Here is a 25,738-nt window from a genome sequence, read left to right as displayed (position 1 = left end):
TTCCTATCCCCAGAAGTCATTTGCAGGTGTTATGTGATGTGGCAGTCCAATAGCCCTCTACGACATCTTTCTCATCCTTGGTTTATAGATGAGGCCTTTGCACCCTGCCCTGTGATTCCAGGTTTTCTGGTTTGCAGTGGAAAGCAGGCATTAGTGATTTCCTTCTGAGCAGTGGCATTGCTTTCCTACCTGTGCAAGAGAAAAAATAAGAAGTCTTCTTTGAAAGTCTTTGAAGAAGTAGACTCCTGGCAATTGTAAATGACTCTCTTCTACAGAGACAGACCCTATCAAATCTAACACAACCGCTATCCAGTACAAATCAGAATTACCACCTTCACAATTGCCTGCAGTACTAGAACAAGCTATGCACCCACGTGGGTATGATTTTATTTTTAATAGGCCACCTACCTTGCCAGAGTTTTTTCAATTGATCTACGCAGAAAGAACCTTTCTCCTTTGCATGACGGTTTGTTGGATGTCTAGGAAAAGTTTCCAGAGTTCCCAGGCTTTGAATTTTTGGACGGGAGCTTGGAAGAGCTATTTAAAAGGATACAACCTACTAAGTTTATTCTCTCGCTGACTACAAATACTTCCAAAGTCATTCTCTTGCTGATGGGCTTAGATCCCCCTGTGAAGTTATTATACAGAAGAATCTTGCCACAAATTTGAAAGCTTCTTCACAGTAACGGAGAATAGTTAGCTAATGGTCACAGATTAATTCCAGTAACCAGCCAAAAGACAGGAAAGTTTATTTTTAGAAATCATATCTGATATTTGATTCCCCTTTCAAAACACATAGGTCAGCCCTGCTTATAAGAAAAGCCAACATCACGAGTTAATACACATAATAGACAAAAAAAGTTGGAGAGAATTACTCACTTTAGAGAAGTGTTCTTCAGTTGAAAAAAATGCTTTTCCACAGATTTTTGTTCAACAGCAAGATTTAATCTAGTAAGATTAAAAAAAATAATATGATGGCCACAGTCTCTGTAACATATGTAAAATGAAATCCATCTTCTGCTAATTGGATTCTTAAGCAATCTGTATTCTTCTGCAAGGCTTGGGTCAGACTGACACTGCCTTGGGCCAATTATACAACCCTGGAGACGTGTGGCCTGTCCCTCTTCTTTGTCACAAGTCTCAGCAAGTTACTTCCATTTCAAAATGTATCTGCTGACCAGGTTTGGAGCTGAGTGAGGCCTTAGGATCATGTAATTTTTTATCACAACAAAAATCACCCCTCTTAGGCTCTGTAAGGGATATGGTGTTTTTGTTTTGTCTCCTGCTTTATTGTAGCTTATTTCAGTGTATTTTATAAAACAAATTGTAAAATTTGACGTTGCATGAGACTGCTCTACAGAAATATATGACAATCCAGAACAAGCCAATACAAAGGACTCAATGAACCCCAGGGCTAAAATGTGGTCATATCTGCATCCTAATTCTGTTTTAAACAGGGCATCGGTTGACAAACTCATTAACTTTTGTTTTTTTTCATTTTTTGTTTGTGAAGAGTTGAGAAAAAGCAGTACTCCGCTGCCCTATTTTGTGGGCCCAACATAAGGTAAATGAAAATGTCTACTAGATATCTTGGAATACAAAACTGCTACCAAGAAATTTCACTATAACCATATGAGGAGAAATAGTCCCATGTGCATATTCTTAATTATAATCTGTGTTTCTTTACAAATGGTTGCCAGTTAGCATGGGTACTTTGAAGTCATTTAGTGGCATGGTGTTTCACGAAGCCTTTTCAGCCAACTGCAGACCAAAATGACAAATGGAAGGAAGCAAAACAGTTTTCGGGGAAACAAGCTTGGAGGAGAACACTGAACACTGAGTGTCATTCATGTGCAGTCCTAATTTTTGGCAGAATTTATCTCCTTCCGTGTTAATAAAACACATATAGGCAGATCCTTTCTTTAGAAATTGATTCCAGGGTGAAAAGAACTTCGAAAAGAAGAGAGAATTTATTTATTTTGCCTTGGTTTTCTGGGCATGTATTATCAGAGTAATCCCACGTTTCATGTGAATGGAGCTTTACAATTTTCAGAGCTTCTTTCACATACATCATCTCATTGGCTCCTCGTCCATCCTGTAAGGTCAGGTGTTTCCCCGCCCCCCCCCCCCGCCATTTTACAAAAATCAAGTTAATAGAATTTAGTTGCAATGTCTGCTATTTGCAGACCCAAAGACCAAGAGTATCAGTCTAATGCTTATATCTTGGTTACCAGGAAATCTCTTTATTCTTGCAGCTTCAGCATCAGTTTTGTCTTTATTGGTCCCCCTTCTCTTCCTCCCTCTCCACCTCCCTCCCTCCATCCTTCCCTTCCACCCCTCCCTCTCTCCTCCCTCTCTCCCTCCCTCTCCAGTTTTTTAAATTGAATTTATCTGTAGACTGCTTTCCTCCTTTTATCACCTACTCTTTCTGCCCTGGCAGGCAAGTTCTGACTTGTCAGTCTCTCCTCTAAAACAGCCCTCTATTCATACCCCGCCACGTTTAACCCTTTTTTGGATCTGTATAAGCTAGCTCCCAAGTCCTCTTCCTATGATATTCCGTTCTTTCCGTTATTTATTTCACCAGAGTTATATTGATCATTGACTCTAAGCCAGGCCCCATGCTAGGAGCTGCCCTCAAGTATCCCACAGTCCAGAGGATATCTGAGTGAACAAACCAAACTCTGTTTATCCTGAATTAATAATTTTGTTTAGCTACAGTGCACTGGCTAAGTATTGATTCCCTCTTCCCCAACCTCTCCTTTCCCGCGCTTTGATCTTAGTGATAATGAAGTTCATTCACATCAAATATACCCTGGGAGAGAACATCAAAATCCTGAATATAATAATTAATCCTGGATTTTGAAATCACCGATAGAGGGGAAGCTTATATAGAGAATATAGGTAGTTACAGTGTCACCCCCCATATTTTAAAGATTCTATTTTGTTTTCTTTTTTAACAGAGTTGAAAATCTAATTTTAATTTGCATATTATTTTCTTTAGGCAGGGGAATAATTGACGCACACAAGTCAGACCTGCTTCAATAACCTGCTAACTTTAAATCTAGAAAATTAATTGTCATCAGAACGTGGCTGAGAATTAGAAGAGTGACCCTTGCTATTGGCAGTAATTGTTAAATTAATTGGATCTTCAGGCTACTGAAAACGTGGCCAGAAGAGAGGAGGAAAAGAGAAGGAAGTGAGAGGATTAAAGGGAGAGATAGATCAGTTATAATGTGTTTATAGCACCTGCTGAAAAGAGGAAATCATGTTTCACTAGGTTCATTTTTTAAAGTTTCTTTAAATGCTCACTCATCGATGTCTAAACTGTTTTTCTGTGTTCTGTGATGCCAATGAAAATATTACATGTGAATAGAACAAAATGTATTGAGAAACATTCACCTCTACCAGGATTTGTGCGCTTGACATAGCGTATACATATGTGAAAGCTTATATTCAATGTTCAGGCTTTGTTCAACAGTCTAGAACCTCAGTGTTGCCATTTTATGTATGGACAACCTGAGCAGACTCTGAGATCCAAGGAAATCAGCGCAACGCATTTAAGAAAGATTTCTTTTGAGAGAAATGTGTTCAAAGGAAACGTTTACAGTAGTCATGGCAGGACTTCCCTGGCTGTCCAGTGGTTGAGACCCCACGCTTCCATTGCAGGGGGCACAGGTTCAGTCCTTGGTTGGGGAACTAAGATCCTGCATGCTGCATGGCACGGCCAGAATAGTCATGGCGCTCCTCAAAGCCTACTGAGGTACAGACTCAAGTGAAACACTGCCACCCTATCTGTTGGTAGCATAGCTGAAAATACAAAAGCAGGGGGCAAAAGTATGAAAAACCTGCTATTAAGGCCTGTGTTTGCCGAATGACTTCTTTTAATCAGGAAGGCACTTAGTCGTGGTGTGTGTACTGTGCTATCGTAGATGTGTTTAGGGCACGGGAATGGCGTACATGATATACAGATGTTTTTGAGCGCTCACCTTTTTGGATATGCCTATTGAGGATACAGTTGCACATCACCTGCTGAGTGACGAGGCCCTTACTTGGCTCCCTTCAAGGAAGCCACCATCACAGCCCATGCTTCTTCTGAACTGGCTCCAGCTCCAGGAGGCCGGAGAGTTACGCATCTCCTCCATACTGTTGCTTCTTCTGACCCTAAAGAGGATAGCAATTTACCCAGGTCCAGAGCCTTTGTTCTGGGCCAAAATGCTTTGTAGCACACCATTGTATCTGGGGGTTCTTTGCATATATCCAACGTTACTGATTGCGTTAATGCCTTATTCTCTTGCCTCTCAAAGTCTGTGTGGAGGTATGTCCTGATAAGGGCAGCTGACCATCACCATTTGTAGCTGTAGGTATTCTCCTATATGCTCTATTGACCTGATGTTGAGGGTCACCCAAAATATGATCACTGTAACTAACTAGTATGGATTCCTTGGATAAAAAGTTCAATATTCACTGAGAAAAAAACTAACCTTGAACTTTAAGGGGAATAGAGATGATGATTACAGAGAAGAGATTTTAGAGAGATTGAATATCTATATTTTTTTTCAGAGTTATTCCTCTGAACATTACTAACATTATTCCTCTGAAATTAGTATAGATATGCAAGAGAGGTAAACAACTTTTAAGAGAAATCGATGCGTAAAAGGTTAGAAGATATAAAGCGCCTTTTCTTTTGTGTTCATGCCAAATAATTTCTTAGTGGCTGTGCAAGGAATGCTTGACATCTTTTTAATTCATTTATTATGATAGCAGGTATTTATCTAATGCATATTAAATACAGAGCACAATGACTGCTGCCTCTGTTTAGTGCCTACTATGTATCAAGGCCACTACGGTACCTTTTTCGAGAGCGCTAATAATCAGCTTCAGGTCAATCAAAGGAGATTGATTCCTTGCCAGATGTCTACCTGGTATTCTCTGAATAAGGCTTCTCTGGTTAGGGTCCTGTCCAATTTCTGTTATTTCTGTGAACCACTGCTGAGACAGAGAGAGGCAGCTGCACCCCTCTTCCCTTTGGTGGCCCTTCCTGTATTGGGTGGGATGTTCACATCTTTCCACATTTGATAAAAATCAAGCCTCTTCTGCCTATTCCTTCCAGCACTGTATAAAATGACAGTGTCACACACAGAGAACAGAACACTCCTTTGGTTGCTTCAACATTCTTTTTTTGGCCTCATTTTCCTCCCTCTCTACTGAGTTCTTGAGTCCAAATTTAGTGGTGATGACTAAGAAATTGCCAGGATGTGACAGAGCATTCAGTTCATTGAGTCCTTCCTTGCCATTTTCCAATAGTTGTAACAATTGCCGAGTTTTTTCCTCCTCATGTTGTAGGTGCCGGTATCTGTGTAGTATCTGTTATTCTGAACAGTTACGAAGTCACACGTGCAGGATCTGTCCCTGCAATGACAACCTCCTTCTATACACAGCTGATTTTGTTCTATGGTATTCAGGAAATTCCCTGCAGACTTTTTACTGGTTGATACTTCTGAATCCTGGAATTTCTGAATTCAATCTGAATCTCTGCAATGCAGATCCTGTAAGCAATAACCAAGTGGTCTGCTCTGTGCTAGACAGTATGACCAGTCCTTTATGACTGGAAGGTGGATTCAGAAATAAGACAAACTCCTTGCCTTCTGGAGCAAGGAATGCACACGCCTGGGTCACGGGGCCATGCTGGAGATGTAGATAGAGTTTCCGGGAGCACAAATATGAGTGTCATCGGTTCTGATTGGCAGAGATCATATATGATTCCAGGAGCAGTCATATTTGAGCTAGACCTTGAGGAATGAGAGGAAAGCCAGTAGGTAGAGAGGTACAGAAATGACACGAATGGCGTCTGTAAAGGCACAAAGGCACACATGGTTCTGTGGTGGAGACAAGGCATGGTAGCGACTGAGTTGTGAAGATTTATTTATTTATTTATTTATTTATTTATTTATTTATTTATTTATTTATGGCTGCACCGCGCTGCATTGTGGGATCTTAGTTCCCCGACCAGGGATCGAACCCGCGCCCCCCTGCATTGGAAGCACAGAGTCTTAACCGCTGGACCGCCAGGGAAGTCCCTGGATTGTGGAGAATTTTAAATGCCACATCAGGTTGTCATTTTACGCTAGGCAAGGCGAAACCAACATTCTATACAACTGTCCTCATCCCTAGAGGACACATGGAGACTCTTTTAGTCAGATTTCTTTGTAGACATACCTTGGCTTTCCCTATGTTGAGAATTCTACAAAGAGGAGCGTTCACAGCCCATAAATAGAACACTTTCGTTCCTACCACGTGATAGTTGCCTTCGAAGTACATTGCTTCTTGAGTAGGTTGAATCTGTGTGAATCTTCTGAGGATCTATCAAGTATGCCCCTAGGCTGAAATTATCCCAAAAGATGACTCTGATCCGTGCACCCTGGAAGCCAGATGGGGGAACCAGTGAGATTACTGAGTGAAACAGATTTTGTGGATTTCCAGAAAAAAGTGTTCAATTATTTAACTTTAGGAAAAAGGCTGCCTCCTTTGAGGAATCTGTCCCTCTTTGCTGAAGTGATTCTCTGATGGTGAATCACTGTCTGTTGCTCAGATAGTGTGCTTTGCTTGGAATGCTATCTGACATGAAGGAAGGTAGGACCATGGAGACATCATTCAGAAAAGACAGGTGTCCAGAAAGCTTGCAATATTTTTATTGCAAGGTGGGTTTTTTTTCAGGGTTTTATCAAAACTTATTCCTGATAATATCTCAGCAAAATAGTACAAATCGAATGGCTTCCTTAGTGCCATTGTCACATGTAGCTCACTTCGCATTTTCCTCATCATTTTTACTCCAAGTGGACCCACTGCTACTCTATGGATTACTTAGAGATTAAAATCTGCTGTTCATTTCACTTTGCTTATAAATGGATATTTTAAATAGCTGTTTATTGCATATATACACATATTGCAAAACTTGAACGAAGGTTTTCTGGGTTTTTTTTGTTTGTTTTCAAAAACAGTCTATTGGGTCAGGAACCCTTCTTTTGTATGGGCAAGTCCAAAGAAAACATGGCCACGTACATGGCAGGAAATCACATTGCTGGGTTCAAAGTCTCCTGGACTGCTCTCTCATGTCTGCTTGTAGAATTACTGTAAATTCCTTGTTTCTATATTGATTTGTGTGAAATGTTACTGTAAGGCAAGGATGGGGTGATGAGGGAACTTTTTTTTTCTTTTTAAGTCAAGGTCCAATGATCTGGAAAAAAAATCAATTTGGTTTATCTAAAAGTAAAAGGTAGTCTTTCTTTGTAGCGTCTCTTTAGAAATCTAGGCAAGCATTGTAACAGTATAACACAGATTTCAGCCTGGGGCAATTGAAAATTTATAGTACATGGTAACTGGATAATCTATGAAAATTAAGTACAAGGATCGGATGTTTATTTTCTCATATTTAATCCCGAAGGGAACAAAGCTCCATGTGACAGTTTTATGCTTGTCTTTTCAATCTTTGGCTCCTGTATTTTTCTAATACATTACACTTAGGTGGCTGGTTCTAATTTTTCCATTACCTTATTACAAAGAGAGCTAATCATTGATCAGTAGCACTTGCACTTAGGGCTTTTTCTAAAGCATCACATGAAATGTTATATATAGTTTTAGTTTCCAATGATAATTGTTTCTGCTATTAAAATAGAACACCAGTCATAACAAGCTCTAACAAAGTATGCCCTAAACTCCTGAAGGATAATACCATATGGTTCTCCATGAAATTCATAGCTATAAATATTGAGTTTTTGTTTATTTACTTCTCTTGTAGGAACATTTCACACCTGAGTGCAAATTCAAAGAATCAGTGTTTGAAAATTATTATGTGACATATTCATCAATGATATACCGTCAGCAGCAGTCAGGCCGAGGGTGGTATCTGGGTCTGAACAAAGAAGGAGAGATCATGAAAGGAAACCATGTGAAGAAGAACAAGCCTGCAGCTCACTTTCTGCCCAAACCACTGAAAGGTAAACTTGATATTATACCAGCTGTGGATTAAATGAGTATCGGTATTGAAATCAATCCTTTATCACGCTTTCGAAAGTGGAATGCAATTCTTCCATACTAAGGCATTTATACAAAAATTCAGTAACATTTTACACTTAAAAAAACACTAAAGCATTGACAATAGCATCTCACCTCCTGATTTTAACTTTTCCATAGTATATCTGCATGTGGTAACACCTTTCTTATGTGGAAATAGCTTAATTGCTAACTCAGGACAGCCAAGAACCCCAAATTATGCCAAAATGATCCCTGGGCAGAAACACAGGTGCTAAAATGTGTGCATACTTAACGCTTACCAGAAAGCTCCTTGGGCCCATCTCTCTAAGGGCCCAACAGTATTGTCCCAGCAATTCTCATTCATTCATAGTTTTGGTTTTTGGTCATTAATAGCAGCTTAGTAGCAAATGAGAAAGGGTGAGGGAGAGGAATGGGCTGCAGGAAGTAGGGATGTTAGAAGCAGTGAGACGTGGTGGAAAAGCGGTAGAAAATCCAGGCAGAGAAGAGCGGTTTACAGGAGGGGCAGACCATCCAGTCAAATCAACACAGCGCCCTTTGACAGCTCATTTTCTGGAGCCAGATTACTTGGGTCCAAAGCCCAGCTTCCGCCTTTACTAACCAGATAGTCTCGGGCAGATTATTGAGCTCAAGTTCCTTCTGTAAAATATGGATAAAAGCACCTGCCTCATGGGATTCGCATGTGGATTAAATGAGATAACACACGTGAAGCACTTACAACAGTATCTGGCACGTTCTAAGTGCTCCATAAGCGTAAGCCGGGGCTGTTATTTACAGCACAACAATAATATTTACCATTTGTTGCATTAAGAACTGTGCTAATACTTAGTCTTGGAGAGTTTCATTTTAAAGTCTGAGAGAAATCAGTGTTTGAAAATGTTTTCATTTTTAATATTTGCCTTGCACAGCATGCTGTGGATCATATTTAAACTTCTAAGAGCTTTATTAAATGCATTTTTCATTAATCCTCTCATATATCTAAAACCATCAGTGATGGAAATTAGACATTAGAATTCTCTACACGCTTCTGTACCAAGACTGGATTTTGCTTCATCTGGTCCAGTCCGCTCTCTACTGAGTCCTTGAAAGCGGCATTTTTCAGGTTTGGCCTCCAGCCTGGAAGCCTAGTGGGCAGAAGGAAAGTTGAGGGCCAGTGCGGTGGCCTTTGATGCCGTGTCTCTGTGCTTTGCAGTGGCCATGTACAAGGAGCCGTCTCTGCACGACCTCACGGAGTTCTCCCGATCTGGAAGCGGGACCCCAACCAAGAGCAGAAGTGTCTCCGGCGTACTGAATGGAGGCAAATCCATGAGCCACAATGAATCAACGTAGCCAGTGAGGGCAAAACAAGGGCTCTGTAACAGAACCTTACCTCCAGGTGCTGTTAAGTCTAGCAGTCCTTCACCCAAAAGTTCAGATTTGTCCATGACGTTTACCAAACAAACAAGGCAGAGTTCACTACTCTAATCTGCCATCAAACCTTCTTCTCATCCATACAAACGCCCCATAATTTAGATCGAGCTTGTGCAAAAAAAGAGTGCCAAGCATGATCAGTGAATTAAATCTGGGAGAAGGACTGCCCAATTTTCTCATGATCTCACCTATGCTTTGGGGAAGACAAACCAAAAACATTTCACAGCACTAATGCTGATTAAAAAAATTGCTCTCCAACCAAGAAAATTGAAAAGACCACCATTGTTCTTCAAAAACAAACGACAAAACAAAACAGAACAAAATTAACTGCTTCAATGTTTTGTAGGGGCAAACAAAATTCTGTGAACCGTGTTGTTTTCTTGGCTTAATGTTTTCAATCTATGCTTGACTCGTATGTATTCTTTACTTTGGTATAGCACAACTTTATGATTTCTGGAATTCAATGGTTCTATTGACTCTGTGTCACTTAATCCAACTCAACCAAATTCAGGGTTGAAGCTGAATTGGCATCTCAGGCTCAAGGTAACAGTGTTCTTGTGATTTTACCAAAAAATTTTTTTCCTTTAGATTCATAGTATTCTGATCAAGTTCTTGTGCTGTACTTTGTGCGTAGAAATTGTGTTGTGTTGTCAACCCCAGTCAGTAAAGGTTACTTAAAAAAAAAAAAAGATTATCCTCAAGTATAGATTTCTCTTAAATTCCATTTGTGTTATCATGTTAAACTATTATTGTGGCTTCTTGTGTAAAGACAGGAACTGTGGAACTGTGATGTTGTCTTTCGTGTTGTTAAAATAAGAAATGTCTTATCTGTGTATGTATAAGTCCTCCTGTCATTGTATTTGGCGCGTGAATATTGTGTACAAGGAAATGTTAAGACTGGTTACCCCTAAACAACATATACTTATACCTGCTTCTGGAAAAGTGTTTAAGACTTAGCTAGGTTTCCATTTAGATCTTCATATCTGTTGCATGGAAGAAAGTTGGAATCTTGGCATAGAGTTGCATGATATGTAAGATTTTGTGCATTAATAATTGTTAAAATCTGTGTTCCAAAAGTGGACATAGCATGTACAGGCAGTTTTCTGTCCTGTGCACAAAAACGTTAAAAAAAAGTTGTTGAATATTTGTTGTTGTATACCCAGATACGCACCGAATAAACTCTTTATATTCATTCAAAGAAAAATCCTCCAACGTGTATTTATTGAGCGTCCATTATGTGCCGTGAACTGTGGTAGAAACTGGAGTTACACACTGAACTATGTACATCAGGTCCCTGCCCTCAGATAGTCTACAGTCTAGAGATTTATATTAACACGAACACTCTTGAAAGTGTAGTTATTGTACTGGTTGTTGTACTTGAACTTCAGATTGGAACAGAAGAATTCTCATTCCCATTCAGTGATGCATTGTACGAAAGACACCTATGTTCTAGTACCCTCCCTGCCATTCACACTGTCATTTCCCCCTCTCTGTTTCTCATTTCTCTCAGTAGAGGGAAGGAACGGGACTAAATATCTCAAGCCCTTTCCACCTCTGAGAACTGAAGGAAAACATAAACATTTTCTTTTTTTATTAAAATTTCAAAACATATATTAAAATTGAAAGATTTTTACAGTGAACGTTGGTAAACCTACACCTGTGTTCCACCATTAACATATTACTATACTATACATCTATCCATCCATCAATTTATCAATCCATCTTATGTTTGACACACTTCAAAATAAATTGCAGACGTCTGTACACTTCCTCCTAATTCCTTATGTATATCTGTAACTAGAGTTCAATGTTCGTTTGCAGTTTTTTCTCTTATTTTTATTTTTAATCTTTTGGCCCCACCGCGCGGCATGTGGAATCTTATTCCCCGACCAGGGATCGAACCCGCGCCCCCTGCATTGAAAGCGCAGAGTCTTAACCACTGGACCAGCAGGGAAGTGCCTGCAGTTTTTTCTCTTAATATAAAACTTACAATGAAGTGCACGTATCTTTAGTGTATGTTTGTTGAGTTGACAAATGCATACATTTGTGTAACCATAAACATTTTCAATGTTGATGACTTTTCACTAGCTCCCCAAAGCTGCCATTGCCTGGTTATGATGCTATCGGAGTAGTCGATGTAGGTAAGTAAGAGAGTGGAGGAACAGGTGAAACATAATTGACTGGCACTTTTCAGGGCATCCATCAAATAAAGTTACCAGGGCCCCAAGCAGCATGCTTTTGCACAGAGGGGAGGCTGCCCATTCCTAAGATGTCTGGGCCAGATTCAGCAGGAGCTCCTAGCCCAGCCCAGCTCAGCTCAGTCACCTTGTGATCCCGTCTTAAGCCTTCATCCTGCCAGAGCTCTAAGGTCCAGCTTGCATGAAAGAGGCTACCTGCCCAGCTTGGACAGGAGCCTGGGTACCATATACCATAAGTAGACTTGCTCAACCCTGCCCCCTATTCAGTCTCACTCATTTTCAGTCCGTAGAGAAAAGTAGTGCATTGTCTCACTCTTGCTCCAAGGACTTTAAGGTTTGGTTATTGATTAGTTTGCTTGCGGCTCTTGCTTTTTCATTGTTCAGGAATAACATGTCTGCTAGTCATAAACAAGTCAGTACCTTGGTGTCTTGGGGAAGCCTGGCATAAATAAGAAGGGGCCAAAATGCCCAGGAATAATCCTTTAGTCCCAACATTCTCAACGAGCTGCCGCAAGTTGTTTTTAACAGAAGGTGGTGTTTAAATAAATCAATAATTAAATCGTCCTCCAAAATACCTCCCTACAAACAGTGATACTTTCACACATCTTCATTACACACGCACACACACACACACACACACACACACACACACTTCAGTATCATTTCTCATGGTTGAAAATATTAGCCCTGCCACATGTTTGACGAAATAATATTTTTGGAAAAACACCACAAGGCCTATTGGCTCTCAGACCTTTGTCCACATCAGAAACACCTGGAGGGCTTGTGAGACACAGATTGGTGGACTCCACCTCCAGTGTTTCTGATTCAGTAGGTCTGGGGTGGGCTCAAGCGTTTGGATGTTTAAGTTCCCAGGTGATGCTGAGGGCGCTGGTCCTGGGGAACCACACTTTGAGAACCACTGGCCCGCACACTCTCCTTTGGGATTGAAAATGAGCATTAGCACATTGAATTCTAGAAAGTCTTGTGTTAAGGAAGCCTGCTTAACTTTGAGAACTGCTGGGATGAACAAACTTATTTGGCCATGAAGCCATAGTTTCACAGAGCACATACTAACCCTGCAAGAGAACGGTGGTCCTCAGACCTTTGGGAGCGCTAGAGCCATCTGTGGTTTTAGGCCAGGCCTGGGAACATGCTGGATCGGGCTCCCACCACAGTCTGAGCCCACTCAATCTCAGGTCGTCACACTCTCTGTGAGTGTATAGCCAATCTTTGCGTTGTATTGAGCCTAGGAGACCAACAAGGAAAACAACAACCACTGCCACGACTTTCTCCAAGCTACTTGCAGTTATTTAAAAGAAAAACAAATGTCAGCATTTTCCTCCAAGACTTGTGCTTGTACCTGGAGAGAACATGTACTCATTGCCATGGAATCAAAGGACTGAGGGGGGAAGTGACCTGTAGCCCTTACCCTCACCTCCCTCCCCAGCACACTGTCCCAGTCCTAAGCCAATCAACTTCACTGAAGAACTTTTCAAAGGAGCCAGCTACATGTTTCCGAATTTTCCAAGCACCCATTGTCCAAGTGAACACATGGGGGAAAATGAATATCCAATAGGATCACCTTTTCATCTGCACCGTCTTGATTATAACCAATCTGCAGAGAAGGGGTGGTGGAATCAGGGCTGATAACCGTTTTGAATAAATGTCATCCAGATGTGCCTTAGAAGCCTCATTTAGCTGAAGTGTGTCATTCACGGGTTAAATTGAAATGTGCCTTCACTGGCACGTCTGTATTCCTACCAACAGTCTTTTCAAGGCAATCTAGGCTTTTCCTATCATGCTTCTCAAACTTCTTCCAACCTCTGGTCAAAGCCATTTCCACATTTTAGGTCTTGATTATAGCAGCACCCCGCTACAGTACCAAAATCTCTACAGGGATATGGCAGAGGCATAATGGATGACCATTTCCAATCACAAAACCAAGTGGAATGGAGAACAGTATGGAGGTTCCTTAAAAAACTAAAAATAGAATTACCATATGACCCAGCAATCCCACTACTGGGCATATACCCTGAGAAAACCATAATTCGAAAAGAGTCATGTACCACAATGTTCACTGCAGCTCTATTTACAATAGCCAGGACATGGAAGCAACCTAAGTGTCCATTGACAGATGAATGGATAAAGATGAGGCACATATATACAATGGAATATTACTCAGCCATAAAAAGAAAGGAAATTGAGTTATTTGTAGTGAGGGGTATGGACCTAGAGACTGTCACACAAAGTGAAGTAAGTCAGAAAGAGAAAAACAAATACCGTATGCTAACACATATATATGGAATCTAAAAAAAAAAAAAATGGTCATGAAGAACCTAGGGGGAAGACGGGAATAAAAACACAGACCTACTAGAGAATGGACTTGAGGATATGGGGAGGGGGAGGGGTGAGATGTGACAGGGTGAGAGAGTGGCATGGACATATATACACTACCAAACGTAAAGTGGATGGCTGGTGGGAAGCAGCGGCATAGCACAGGGAGATCAGCTGGGTGCTTTGTGACCACCTAGAGGGGCGGGATAGGGAGGGTGGGAGGGAGGGAGATGCAAGAAGGAAGAGATATGGGAACATATGTATATGTATAACTGATTCACTTTGTTATAAAGCAGAAACTAACACACCATTGTAAAGCAATTATACTCCAATAAAGATGTTAAAAAAAACCCAAAAACCAAGTGGAGAACTGTAGCTAGGGTAGGCCACTTGTGCCCCGAATTATTAACCTTATTGACAATGACAACTTTTCATAATTTCCATCACTCTGTATGCCAACATGTGGTCCCATGGTTTGACTTCATGTGTTTAGCTATCCTGGAATGAAGACACCCGGCCGCCGTGCTAGCTTGCTCTGTCACCTTGGGTGTGCTCTTTCCCCCAATGAATGGGAATGCTACATGTACACACAACAGAACGTGCCTCAAATTCTGGGCTGCTCTTTAGCTCTAAATGAGAAAATAAAAAAAGAGAGAAAAATCCAGACAGAGAAATAGCATTTGAGTGCTGTTCTTTCATGGATCATCACATCCTGGACCTTTTTAATCACTAAACATCGTACTGCTCTTTAGGGGTTAATTTGAATTTGTTGCACAGAGAACGATAATCTATGCCAAATCAGTCAGCCCTTTTGCTAATATCACATGAGTACAAGTCACATGATTTTGCTAATATCACATGAGTACATGGTATTTTCTTCATCACAGTTACTCTAATAATAAATACAGAAAAGTACATGGCATCATTAGGGGAATGTTTCAGTTTCTATGTGGGCATTCTTGAAGAGGTTTGTAACAGCTGCAATTCTGTCATCATGCAGGAAGTCTTTCTAGAACACCCAATGGATGGTTTTCAGTATTAGGATTCTAAACTAATTTACCAAATGTCAACCCACTATTTCCTTTAATTTTTGTTTCACCCACTCTGCCTCTCTGTCTCTCATCAGTCATTTCACACATACACACACACATAGATGTGCCCCCGAAAGTTCTCAGAGATGCTCTGTTCCTCTGGGAAGATGACGTATGTCTATTCAGTAGGGAGGCTGGGACAGCCAAGTTTAAAAAGCCAGGACTCAAGACATAGAGATGGCCAACGGGTACATGAAAAGATGCTCAACATCACTAGTCATCAGGGAAATGCACATCAAAACCACAGTGAGATACCTAACCTCACGCCTGTCAGAATAGCTATTATAAAAATGACAAGAAATAATAAGAGTTGTGAGGCCGTGGAGAAAAGGGAATCCTCCTACACTGTTGGTAGGAATGTAAATTGGTGCAGCCACTATGGAAAACAGTATAGAGATTCCTCAAAAAGTCAAAAATAGAGCTACCATATGATTCAGCAATTCCACCTCTCGATATTTACTCAAAGAAAACGAAAACACTAATTTTAAAGAATCTGAAAAAGAATATATATGTGTATGTATAACTGAATCACTATGCTGTACAACTGAAACTAACACATTGTAAATCAACTATACTTCAACTGAAAAAAAAAGAATGTAAATAAGATAACCTAAAAAAGATATGTGCACCCGTAAGTTTATTGCAGCATTATTGACAATAGCCAAGATATGGAAGCCACCCAAGTGCCCACTGATAGATGAATGGATAGAGAAGATGTGGTATATAAATATACAGTGGAATATTAGCCATGAAAAAGAATGAAATCTTGCCATTTGTGACAACATGGAAAAAACAAAACAAAAAAAGCAAGACAAAACAGAAACAGACTCATAGGTACCGAGAGCAAACTGGTGGTTACCAGAGGCGAGGGGGGGTGAGGGGATTAAGAAGTACAAACTTCCACTTATAAAATAAACAAGTCACGGGGATGTAATGTACAGCACAAAGAATATAGCCAATAATACTTTAATAATTGTGTGCGGGGCCAGATAGTAACTAGACTTATAGTGATCATTTTATAATGTATAAAAATATCAATCACTATGTTGTACACGTGAAACTAACATAATATTATATGTCAGCTATACTTCAAAAAATACCAGGAAGAATAAAGTAAGATGGCTTCTGAAGCTATGACACTTCTGTTCACTAAGGAGGATTGCCCAGGTGTGTCCTCGCAACAAATGAGCATGCCTGCAACATTCTGTACTCTAAATAATTGTGTGCACTCTTAAAATAATTTGTTTTCGATTCTGTAAAGTTAATGCTTAGAGTAAGAGAAATGTACAAGGGCGATGAATGAGTAAAAGCTTGGCTCCTTGGAGTCAATTGCTCAGGTCGTTGGCTCAGTGGATATTTATCACCTTATAAGCTGTCAGTGCAGCGCGGCACGTAGCTGAGCCCTGGAGAAAGCATTCACGCAAGGACAAATGGATTGAGACTGAGTCAGTCTTGCAGAAAAAGAGAGATTCCGGGGTTTTAGCAACGGGGAAATTTCCCTTCCTTACTGGAATTAATAAAGTGGAACTCCAATTGGAAATAATTGTTCAGCTTTACATTCTTCATATATGTAAACCTCTCCATCACTAATACCCTGGTACAAACTGGATGGTTACGACCCAAGTGTTCTTTTCTTTTTTAAAAGTTGCAAAACTAGGTTCAATTAGTTCTCAAAGGCTGGCTGTACTATAGTTTTCCCTTGAATATAAAACAGCTGAACAAAACAGCTTGCACAACATTTGAGTTTCCTGGGTCTTAGGGACATTTCAAAGTACATCATCATTACGTTCACCAACATACTGCATGCCAAATCCACACAAAACACTGCCCTATGGTGTGTGTGCGTGTGTGTGCGCGCGTGTGTGTAGCGGGCAGGGCACTGAATAAAGAGTCCTGCTACCTACTCTCGGAGGTTTCAGTCAGGAGATCTTCAAATCTCCTTGGAGTCACCTGCATCAAGTAGAATATCATGTGACTAAACTGTGCTAGAAACCAAATACACAAGTTCTACTTTCCAGAGACTCTCAGTCTAGAATAGTAGACATGCAACTATCAAATTTAGTCAGTTAGTATAAACAGTGTAAAATGTATAATCAAGGTGTTGGGAGAACACAGTGAAGTAAGAAATTGATTAGGGAAACTGAAAAAGTTTCAAAGAGGAGTTCGTCTTTGAGTTGAGTCTTAAAAGATGAGCTAGAAAGGTAGTGTAGGTGGCTCTAGGACAAAAAACAATATAAGCAAAGCATAGAGTCATTAAATAGCATTGAGTGTCCAGAAAACATTAGTTAGCCTAGTGTAGCTGGACGATAGGAGGCAGAGGCCCTGCTATGCAAGTGATGCTCCGGAGAAGAATAACCTCCCCGCAATGCTTCATTCCATTATGTCTCATTGCCAGAAAGAGGCTGTGAGCCACCTAAGTCTGGATTATTGGCCTGTCTTTGAAACCTAGTTGCTCTATATGTTTTGTTAAAACCCGATGAGTAAAAAAAAAAAAAAAAAAAAAAAAAAAAAAACCCGATGAGTAAATTACTCTCTTCAGTAGACAAAAATCAAAGATAATTGTCTATGAGCAAAGTATGATTCACAGCCTTGCTTATCAGACTGGAGTGGATGGGTCTTACTAATTCCCCCTTCTCTATTGAACAATCTGTTCTTTGCCTGCTCTAAAAAGAATTTGTCAAGCAATATGGGTTGTTTGACCAGTACAATCATATAGAGAAAGAAAAGCAGCAGCAAGATAATGAAAGGAAAACTTTCTTCAAGCAAATTCCTTCCATCTAAAATGTACATTTTAATGATTTTTCCTTTGAATAAAGTTTATTTGGAATTTTCAGATTTCCAAAGTTATTTAAAATAACCTCTCTCCCTCCCTCTCTATACACCACCACATACATGCACCTACACATGCCCGCATACACACACACACACACACACACACACACACTATTTGTATACTTCTTTGGGAAGGAGAGCTAAAATTTTCATATAATGTAATGTACAAACTTCTTAAGTGTACCAATTAGTTTGGTTTGACAAACGCATACACCATGGAACACCCCTGTAATATAGAGTGTTTCCAGCACCACAGCAAGTTTTCTTGTGCCCCTTCCCAGTCAATATGCACCCACCACCCACAGGCAACCAGTGGTCTGATTTTTTTTCACCTTAGATGACTTGTTTTTGTTTTAGAACTTATTACAAATATTATCATACATATGTGCTCTGTGTGTAAGACTTCTTTTGCTCAGGAAAATGTTTTTGAGATCCATCCATGTTGTCGTGTGTTATCAGACTTTCATCCCTTTTTACGGCTAAGTAGTATTACAAAATATGACTATATCCACAGTTGGCTTACCCATTTCCGGTTGACAACACCTGGGCTGTTTCCAAATTTGGGCTGCTTGGAAGAGAGCTGCTATAAACAGTTTTACGCAGGTTTTTGTGGAAATAGACTCTCATTTCTCTTAGGTAAATACCAAGGAGTGGATTTTCTGTGTCCTAGAGTAGGTGTATCGTTCATTTTATGAGCCTGTCAGAACTTTTTCCAAAGTAGTACTTTTTTTTACACTCCTACCAGCAGTGTATAAAAGTTCCAGTTGCTCCAAATCCTTGTCAACATTTGGTGTATCCAGTCTTGTTAATTTTAGCCATTCTGGTATGTGTGTAGAGATATCACATTTGGCTTTAATCTGCATTTCCCTGATGACTAGTGATGTCAAGCACATTTTCATGTGCTTATTGGCCATTCATGTATCCTCCTTTGTGACGTGTGTGCTCCCCTGATTTGCCCATGCATATCGCATTGTCTTTTTATTATTGATCTGTAGGAATTCTTTATATAACCCAGATACCAGTTCTTTGTCAGATATATGATTTGTGAATATTCTCTTCCAGTTTATGGCCTTTGTATTGATTGTCTTAATGGTGTCTTTTAGTGAGCAGAAGTTTTAATTTTGATAAAATCTAATTTATACATTTTCTTTTATTATTATTGATTTTTGTGTCTTATCCTTAGCTTCTAAGTTTACAACTATGATCCAGCTCAAATTAATTTTTGTGTATGGTGTAAGGTCCTAGTTGAGGTTAATTTTTAAACATGGATATCCAGCCCCACTGGTTGAAAAGACTTTTCTTTCCACATTAGGTTGCTGTGGCGTCTTTGACAGAAATCAAATAACCACATATGTGTGAGTCTATTTCCAGACTCTCTATTCGGTCCTACTGGTATATTTATTGATTCTTATGCCAGTACTACACTGTCTAAATTACTGTAACTCTGTAGTAGGTCTTGAAGTCTGGTAATAATTCCTTCCACTTTGTTCTGCTTTCCCAGGTAGCTTTTAAACATTCTAGGTCCTTATCTGGGTAGCTGAAGATGTCCCACAAGGCTTGCACTTTAATCTTCTGCCCTTTTACTTTTCCATCCCCCCCAAGTGCTCACCTGATCTCATGTTTTCACAAATCATTGCTGACTAATGAATCTCCAAATCGTAATCTCTGGCTAAGTCTAATTCATGCCCCAAGCCCATGTAGACATTCCCCTAAAGCTTAGCTATTTCTCCACATCAATAACGATTTGAACTCACTAGGCTTTCCCACAAGCTGGCCCAAATCAGGAGTAAGACCATTCTTACCAGCTTCAAGCTCAGAAAAACAAGTTCTTTGAATTGCCTCTTCATCTCCCATGGCTAATCATTGAGGGTTGCCAAATATTTATTTGCTTTTTGTTTTCTATTTTTTAACCATTCTTACAGCCACCTTCTCTTGGAACATTCCACCTGAATTAATGCTATTGTCTCCCACTATCTCCCCTTCATATCCCAGCTAGATAAACGTCCTAAAAATCCTTTAGGCCATATTATTTCCTTGTTAGACAATGTCTGATCAATTCTAAACCTCTGGATTTGGCCCTTGGAGGCTCTTCCACGTGTGGTCTTCCTCCAACTCTCTCACCTCCTCTCCTAGTAGTCTTTATAAATAAAGGTGCTATCTGGTAGTTATTTGAGCCTTTCAACAATGTTGAGTTTTCTAACTCCATAAAATTCAGCCTTTCCAGATATTACAAGGTGTAGCTACAAAAAATTTTCTCAGGTCAGAAGGAAAAAACCATTCCTATTATTTAGTAACCACACTACATTAAATGTTCTCACTTTTCAATAATCATTTCAGCATAAACTTCGATTATTTAACCAATAAGTCCCACCTTTTCAAAGTATTCTTGCATCTGTTGATGGTTAAAGCTCCCAGAGCCACCTTAGATCCCTTCATTGTGCTGTCACTTTCTACTCAGCATTGACCATGTAGTTCATCAGAACTTCAAGTCCTCTGCGACCTGACCAACGATGCTGAACAGGAATTTTCTCTTGGTTGTGTTCCTAGACACTTCTGTAGGGAGCACACTTTAGGCATTCGTTCTTTTGTTCTCTTGCTCTAATGACAACAAGGAAGTTATTTTCAAAATGTGCATTAGGAAATACTGACAAGTTTCCTGTTTGTATTTTATACATGACTAATCCCACACTGCATCCCTCAGTCCAGGCTCCAGACCATTCCAGCTCATTGTTTCTTAAAGAAATGCCTAACATTGGGGAAAGAAGCTGAGTGTGGTTTTCATTTTATTAGAATTTTGGAGATAGGCACTCCAGTTCTAGCCATCTCACTCACCTGCTTGATGACCTACAATGAGTCACTTCTTCTCTCTCAGGTTTTTTATTTGGAAAACGAGGGTTTTGGAGTCAGTGTTTAAGGATACTCCAGTTAACCCAGTCTAGGATTCTATTGAGGGCTGCTATGGTCTGAACACGTCCCTCCTAAATTTCATATGTTGAACTCTTAATTCTCAGTGTAATGGTATTAGGAGGTGGGGCCTTTGGGAGGGGCTTAGGTCATGAGGGTGGACGCCTATTGAATGAGATTAGTGGTTTTTAGAAGCCACCACACAGAGATCCATCACCCCTTCCTCCATAGGAGGACACAACGAGAAATCTGCACCCTAGAAGAGGGGCCCTCACCTGACAGTGCTGGCACCCTGATCTCAGACTTGCAGCCTCCAGAACTGTGAGAAATAAATTCCTGTTTTTTACCAGGAAAATACCAGTCTGGGGTATTTTGTTATAGCAGCCAGAATGGACTAAGATAAAGGCTTTCTGGGTAACTGAGTGTGAAGTCCTTCCCTCAAAACATAGTACGTAGGCAATTTCCAGTCTATTCATGCATTACCTTGGCCCTGGATCTAGAACTATTCTATCACTGGACCATATTTGGACCTCAAATGCTGAAAGTAAAACTCACAGAAATGCTAAAGAGAATGAAATATGCTACCCTTACTATCAAGACTGGGGACCCCAAAATAAACATTTTCCAAGAATGATGACCTCATCTGCCACACTCAATCATTTATTTATCAGAAATGTATTGGGTCCATCCACCTCACTACAAATAACTCAATTTCTTTTCTTTTTATGGCTGAGTAATATTCCATTGTATATATGTGCCACATCTTCTTTATCCATTCATCTGTTGATGGACACTTAGGTTGCTTCCATGTCCTGGCTATTGTAAATAGAGCTGCAATGAACATTTTGGTACATGGAGTGAAGTAAGTCAGAAAGAGAAAAACAAATACCGTATGCTAACACATATATATGGAATCTAAGAAGAAAAAAAAAAGGTCATGAAGAACCTAGGGGTAAGACGGGAATAAAGACACAGACCTACTAGAGAATGGACTTGAGGATATGGGGAGGGGGAAGGGTAAGCTGTGACAAAGTGAGAGAGTGGCATGGACATATATACACTACCAAACGTAAAATAGATAGCTAGTGGGAAGCAGCCGCATAGCACAGGGAGATCAGCTCGGTGCTTTGTGACCACCTAGAGGGGTGGGATAGGGAGGGTGGGAGGGAGGGAGACGCAAGAGGGAAGAGATATGGGAACATATGTATATGTATAACTGATTCATTTTGTTACAAAGCAGAAACTAACACACCATTGTAAAGCAATTACACTCCAATAAAGATGTTAAAAAAAATGTATTGGGTTCTTAACTAAGGTCCAGGCCTTACGTAGGCACTCAGAATATGGGGATGAAATAAATATGATCCTAGTCCTGGAAAAGAATATAATCTAATGAGGAAGATAGGATGTCTACAATTAAATTACCCTATTGACTAGAATGCTAGGTACAATCTTTAGAAAGTGTTCGAGGACCACGTTCTGATGTTAGCAATATCATAGCAAATAATAGAGTTTCTGCCACCAATTATGGAACTAGAGTCAGTTCAGTCCCTTGGGTTTTTTAAGGAAAACTCATCTGCCTCTTCTTCCCTGGCATTGCTAGTGTGAGAACACATCAAAGATTTTACATTTTCTCAGAACCAGAATTGTTCCCACAGTATAAAATAGAAATATAGTGGGAAAATGCCCTAGATCTAAAACTACCCTTAGTGAGGTTGAGAGACTGTCATTTTGAAATCCACTATTAAAACATTTACAGGGTAAACTTTTAACAACAAAGACACATAAATAAGCAAACTTATACTCTCACAACTCTCCCCCATTAGTACATTATCCTTGTACTTTACTCTCTGATAACAGAAGGTGGAGTTTCTGAACCTTTCCTTCTTCCATGATATTCACTCAAATGGATCTATTGTGGTTCCTTTCAATTTCCTGATTACTAGCTCTGACTCCTTCTCACCTCTTCTCTCCACTTCAGGGAAGCGATCAGAATGTAGAGGGCAACATTACAACTGTAGGACTAAGCACAAGTCTTCTCTGGTTGACTTCTTTATATTTTTGTCTTGAAATAATTATAGATTCATGGAAGATGCAGACAGTACAGAGAACTTTGTGTGCTCTTTACCTACTTCCCCCAATGGGAACTATCCTACAATATCAAAACAAGGAAATTGACATTGGTACAATCTACAGAGCTCATTCAGATTTCATCAGTTTTACAATGCACTCGTGTGTGTGAAGGTCCATGTAATTTTATCACATGTATGGATTCGTGTAACTACCACCATGACCACAATATGGAGCTGTTTCATCACCACTAAGATCCCACGTACTGTTCTTTTATAGTCACATCCATTTCCCTCTCATCCTCCCCATCCATAAAAGCTGGCAACCACTAATCTGTTCCCCACATCTATAATTTTGTTATTTCAATAATGTTACATAAATGCCATCATACATAATGTAACACTTTGAGATTGGTTTTTCCCACTGAGCCAAATTCCCTTGAGATTCATCCACGTTGTTACATGTATCAATAGTGCATTCCTTTTTATTGTTGCATAGTATTTCTGGGTATGGATGTGCCACAGTTGGTTTAATTATCAACCTGCTGAACTACATTTGTGTTGCTTCCAGTTTTCAGCTATTGCAAATAAAGTTGCTATGAACATTCACATACAGGATTTTGTGTGGACATTAGTTTTTGTTTCTCTGGGATGAATGCACGAGTGTAATTGCTGGGTCATATGATAATTAGTTTTAAAAGAAACTGACACACTGCTTTCCACATGGCTGTATTATTATAGGTTCCACCATAAACATATAGTGATCCAAACTCTCTGCATCTTCACCAGCATTTGCCGTTGTCAATATTCTATTTTATTTTAGCCATTCTGATAAGTGCATATCATATATCATTATGATTTTAATTGCATTTTCCTTAGTGGCTAATGACATTGAACATTTTTTTTTTCACGTTTTATTTGTCCATTATTATATCCTATTTTGTGAAATGTCTGTTCATGACTTTTACCTATTTTCTATTGGATTTTTTAAAACTTACCATACAGTTTTATCAGTTTGTTATGTATTCTAGGTATGAATCCTTTGGCAGTTATACAGCTTGCAAATTATCTTCCAGTGATTGGTTATTAAAAGTATATAATTAGTGGGACTTCCCTAGTGGCACAGTGGTTAAGAATCTGCCTGCCAATGCAGGGGACACAGGTTCGAGCCCTGGTCCGGGAAGATCCCACATGCCACGGAGCAACTAAGCCTATGAGCCACAACTACTGAGCCCATGTGCCACAACTACTGAAGCCTGCACGCCTAGAGCCCGTGCTCCACAACAAGAGAAGCCACTGCAATGAGAAGCCCACGCACTGCAATGAAGAGTAGCCCCTGCTCGCTGCAACTAGAGAAAACCCACATGCAGCAACAAAGACCCAACACAGCCAAAAATAATAAATAAATAAATTTATTTTTTAAAAAGTATCTAATTAGGGAAGGCCTTTGGGAATGGTGGCATTAGGGCCTATGAAAATATTTTCCTTCATAAAATCCATGAGAACATTGGCAAAAATTCTAAATCAACTTTTTGAGAACTCTGGAAATTAACCAGAACACATAAATAACTCTTACAACTTGACAAAGTTGTAAGATAAAAAGACAGTAACCCACTTAAAAATGGTTAAGTGATTTGAATAGTTATTTCTCTGAAGACTACATAAAAATGGCCAATAAGTACGGGAAATGATGCTCAACATTGCTAGTCATTTAGGTAATTCAAATCACAACCACAGTGAAATTGCAGTAAACACACCCAGTAAAATGGCTACATTTTTTTTAAAAGACAAGAAAACATATCAGTGACAATGTGATGAAACTGGAATCTTCATACACCAATGGTGGGAATGTAAAATGGTGCAGCCACTTTGGGAAAAAGTCTGACAATTCCTCAGAAACCTAAACATAAAGTCACCATATGACACAGCAATTCCATTCCTAGGTATATACACAAAAACTTTTTTTTTGAAGTATAGTTGATTTATAATGTTTCAGGTGTACAGTAGAGTGATTTAATTATATATATATATATAACTTTTTCAGTTATATATATATAAAACTTTTTCAGATTCTTTTCCATTATAGGTTATTACAACTATATTCAACTATATTGAATATAGTTCCCTGTGCTATACAGTAGGTCCTTGTTGGTTATGTATTTTACATATAGTAGCTTACAAAAACTTGTACATGAATATTCACAGCAGCATTATTCACAATAACTAAAAAGTGGAAACAACACAAATGTCCACCAACTGATGACTGGATAAACAAAATGTGGTGTATCTATACAATGGAATATTATTAGCCATACAAGGAACAAAGTACAGACATATCTACAACATGAATGAACCTTGAAAAGTTATGCTAAGAGAAAGAAGGCAGACAAAAAAGGACACATATTTGTATGAGTCCATTTATATGAAATGTCCAGAGTAGGCAAATTGATAGAGACAGAAAGTAGATTAGTAGTTACCATGAGCTGGGAGAAAGGAAGATTGAGGAGTGACCTTTAACGGGTATGGGGTTTCCTTCTGAGGTGATGAAATATTCTGGAATTAGTGGTGTTGTTTGTACAACTTTGTGAATATAATAAAAACCACTAAATTGTACACTTAATTTTTTTAACTTTAAAAAGTACATAATTGGGAATTTCCTGGAGGTCCAGTGGTTAGGACTCTGCGCTTTCACTGCCCTGGCCCGGGTTCAATCCCTGGTTGGGGAACTAAGATCCCGCAAGCCACATGGCACAGCAAAAGTAAAAATAAAATAAAATAAAAAGTACATAATTAGCAAACTTTGGTCTTTGAACTAGTATTAGTAACGAAATATGTCTCACATCCTTCAAAA

General features: G+C 39.5%; 1 protein-coding gene across 3 annotated transcripts in view; it reads left to right on the top strand.

The window, feature by feature from the left end:
• The window catches only part of FGF13 (fibroblast growth factor 13), a 494,276-nt gene extending 484,473 nt beyond the window's left edge, over positions 1–9,803 (top strand). For all 3 annotated transcript variants that reach the window (XM_061178048.1, XM_061178047.1, XM_061178046.1), the window contains 2 exons: positions 7,796–7,994; positions 9,242–9,803. In XM_061178048.1, the coding sequence (XP_061034031.1) occupies positions 7,796–7,994; positions 9,242–9,378 (336 nt within the window). In that variant the 3' untranslated portion in view covers positions 9,379–9,803. The remainder of the gene's footprint in view (positions 1–7,795; positions 7,995–9,241) is intronic.
• The last annotated feature ends 15,935 nt before the right edge of the window (positions 9,804–25,738 follow it).

This window comes from Eubalaena glacialis, chromosome X, assembly GCF_028564815.1.
Source record: "Eubalaena glacialis isolate mEubGla1 chromosome X, mEubGla1.1.hap2.+ XY, whole genome shotgun sequence".
Classification (NCBI taxonomy): domain Eukaryota; kingdom Metazoa; phylum Chordata; class Mammalia; order Artiodactyla; family Balaenidae; genus Eubalaena; species Eubalaena glacialis.
The sequence above is the reverse complement of the archived record's forward strand: the minus strand, read 5'-3'. Positions and strand labels throughout refer to the sequence as shown.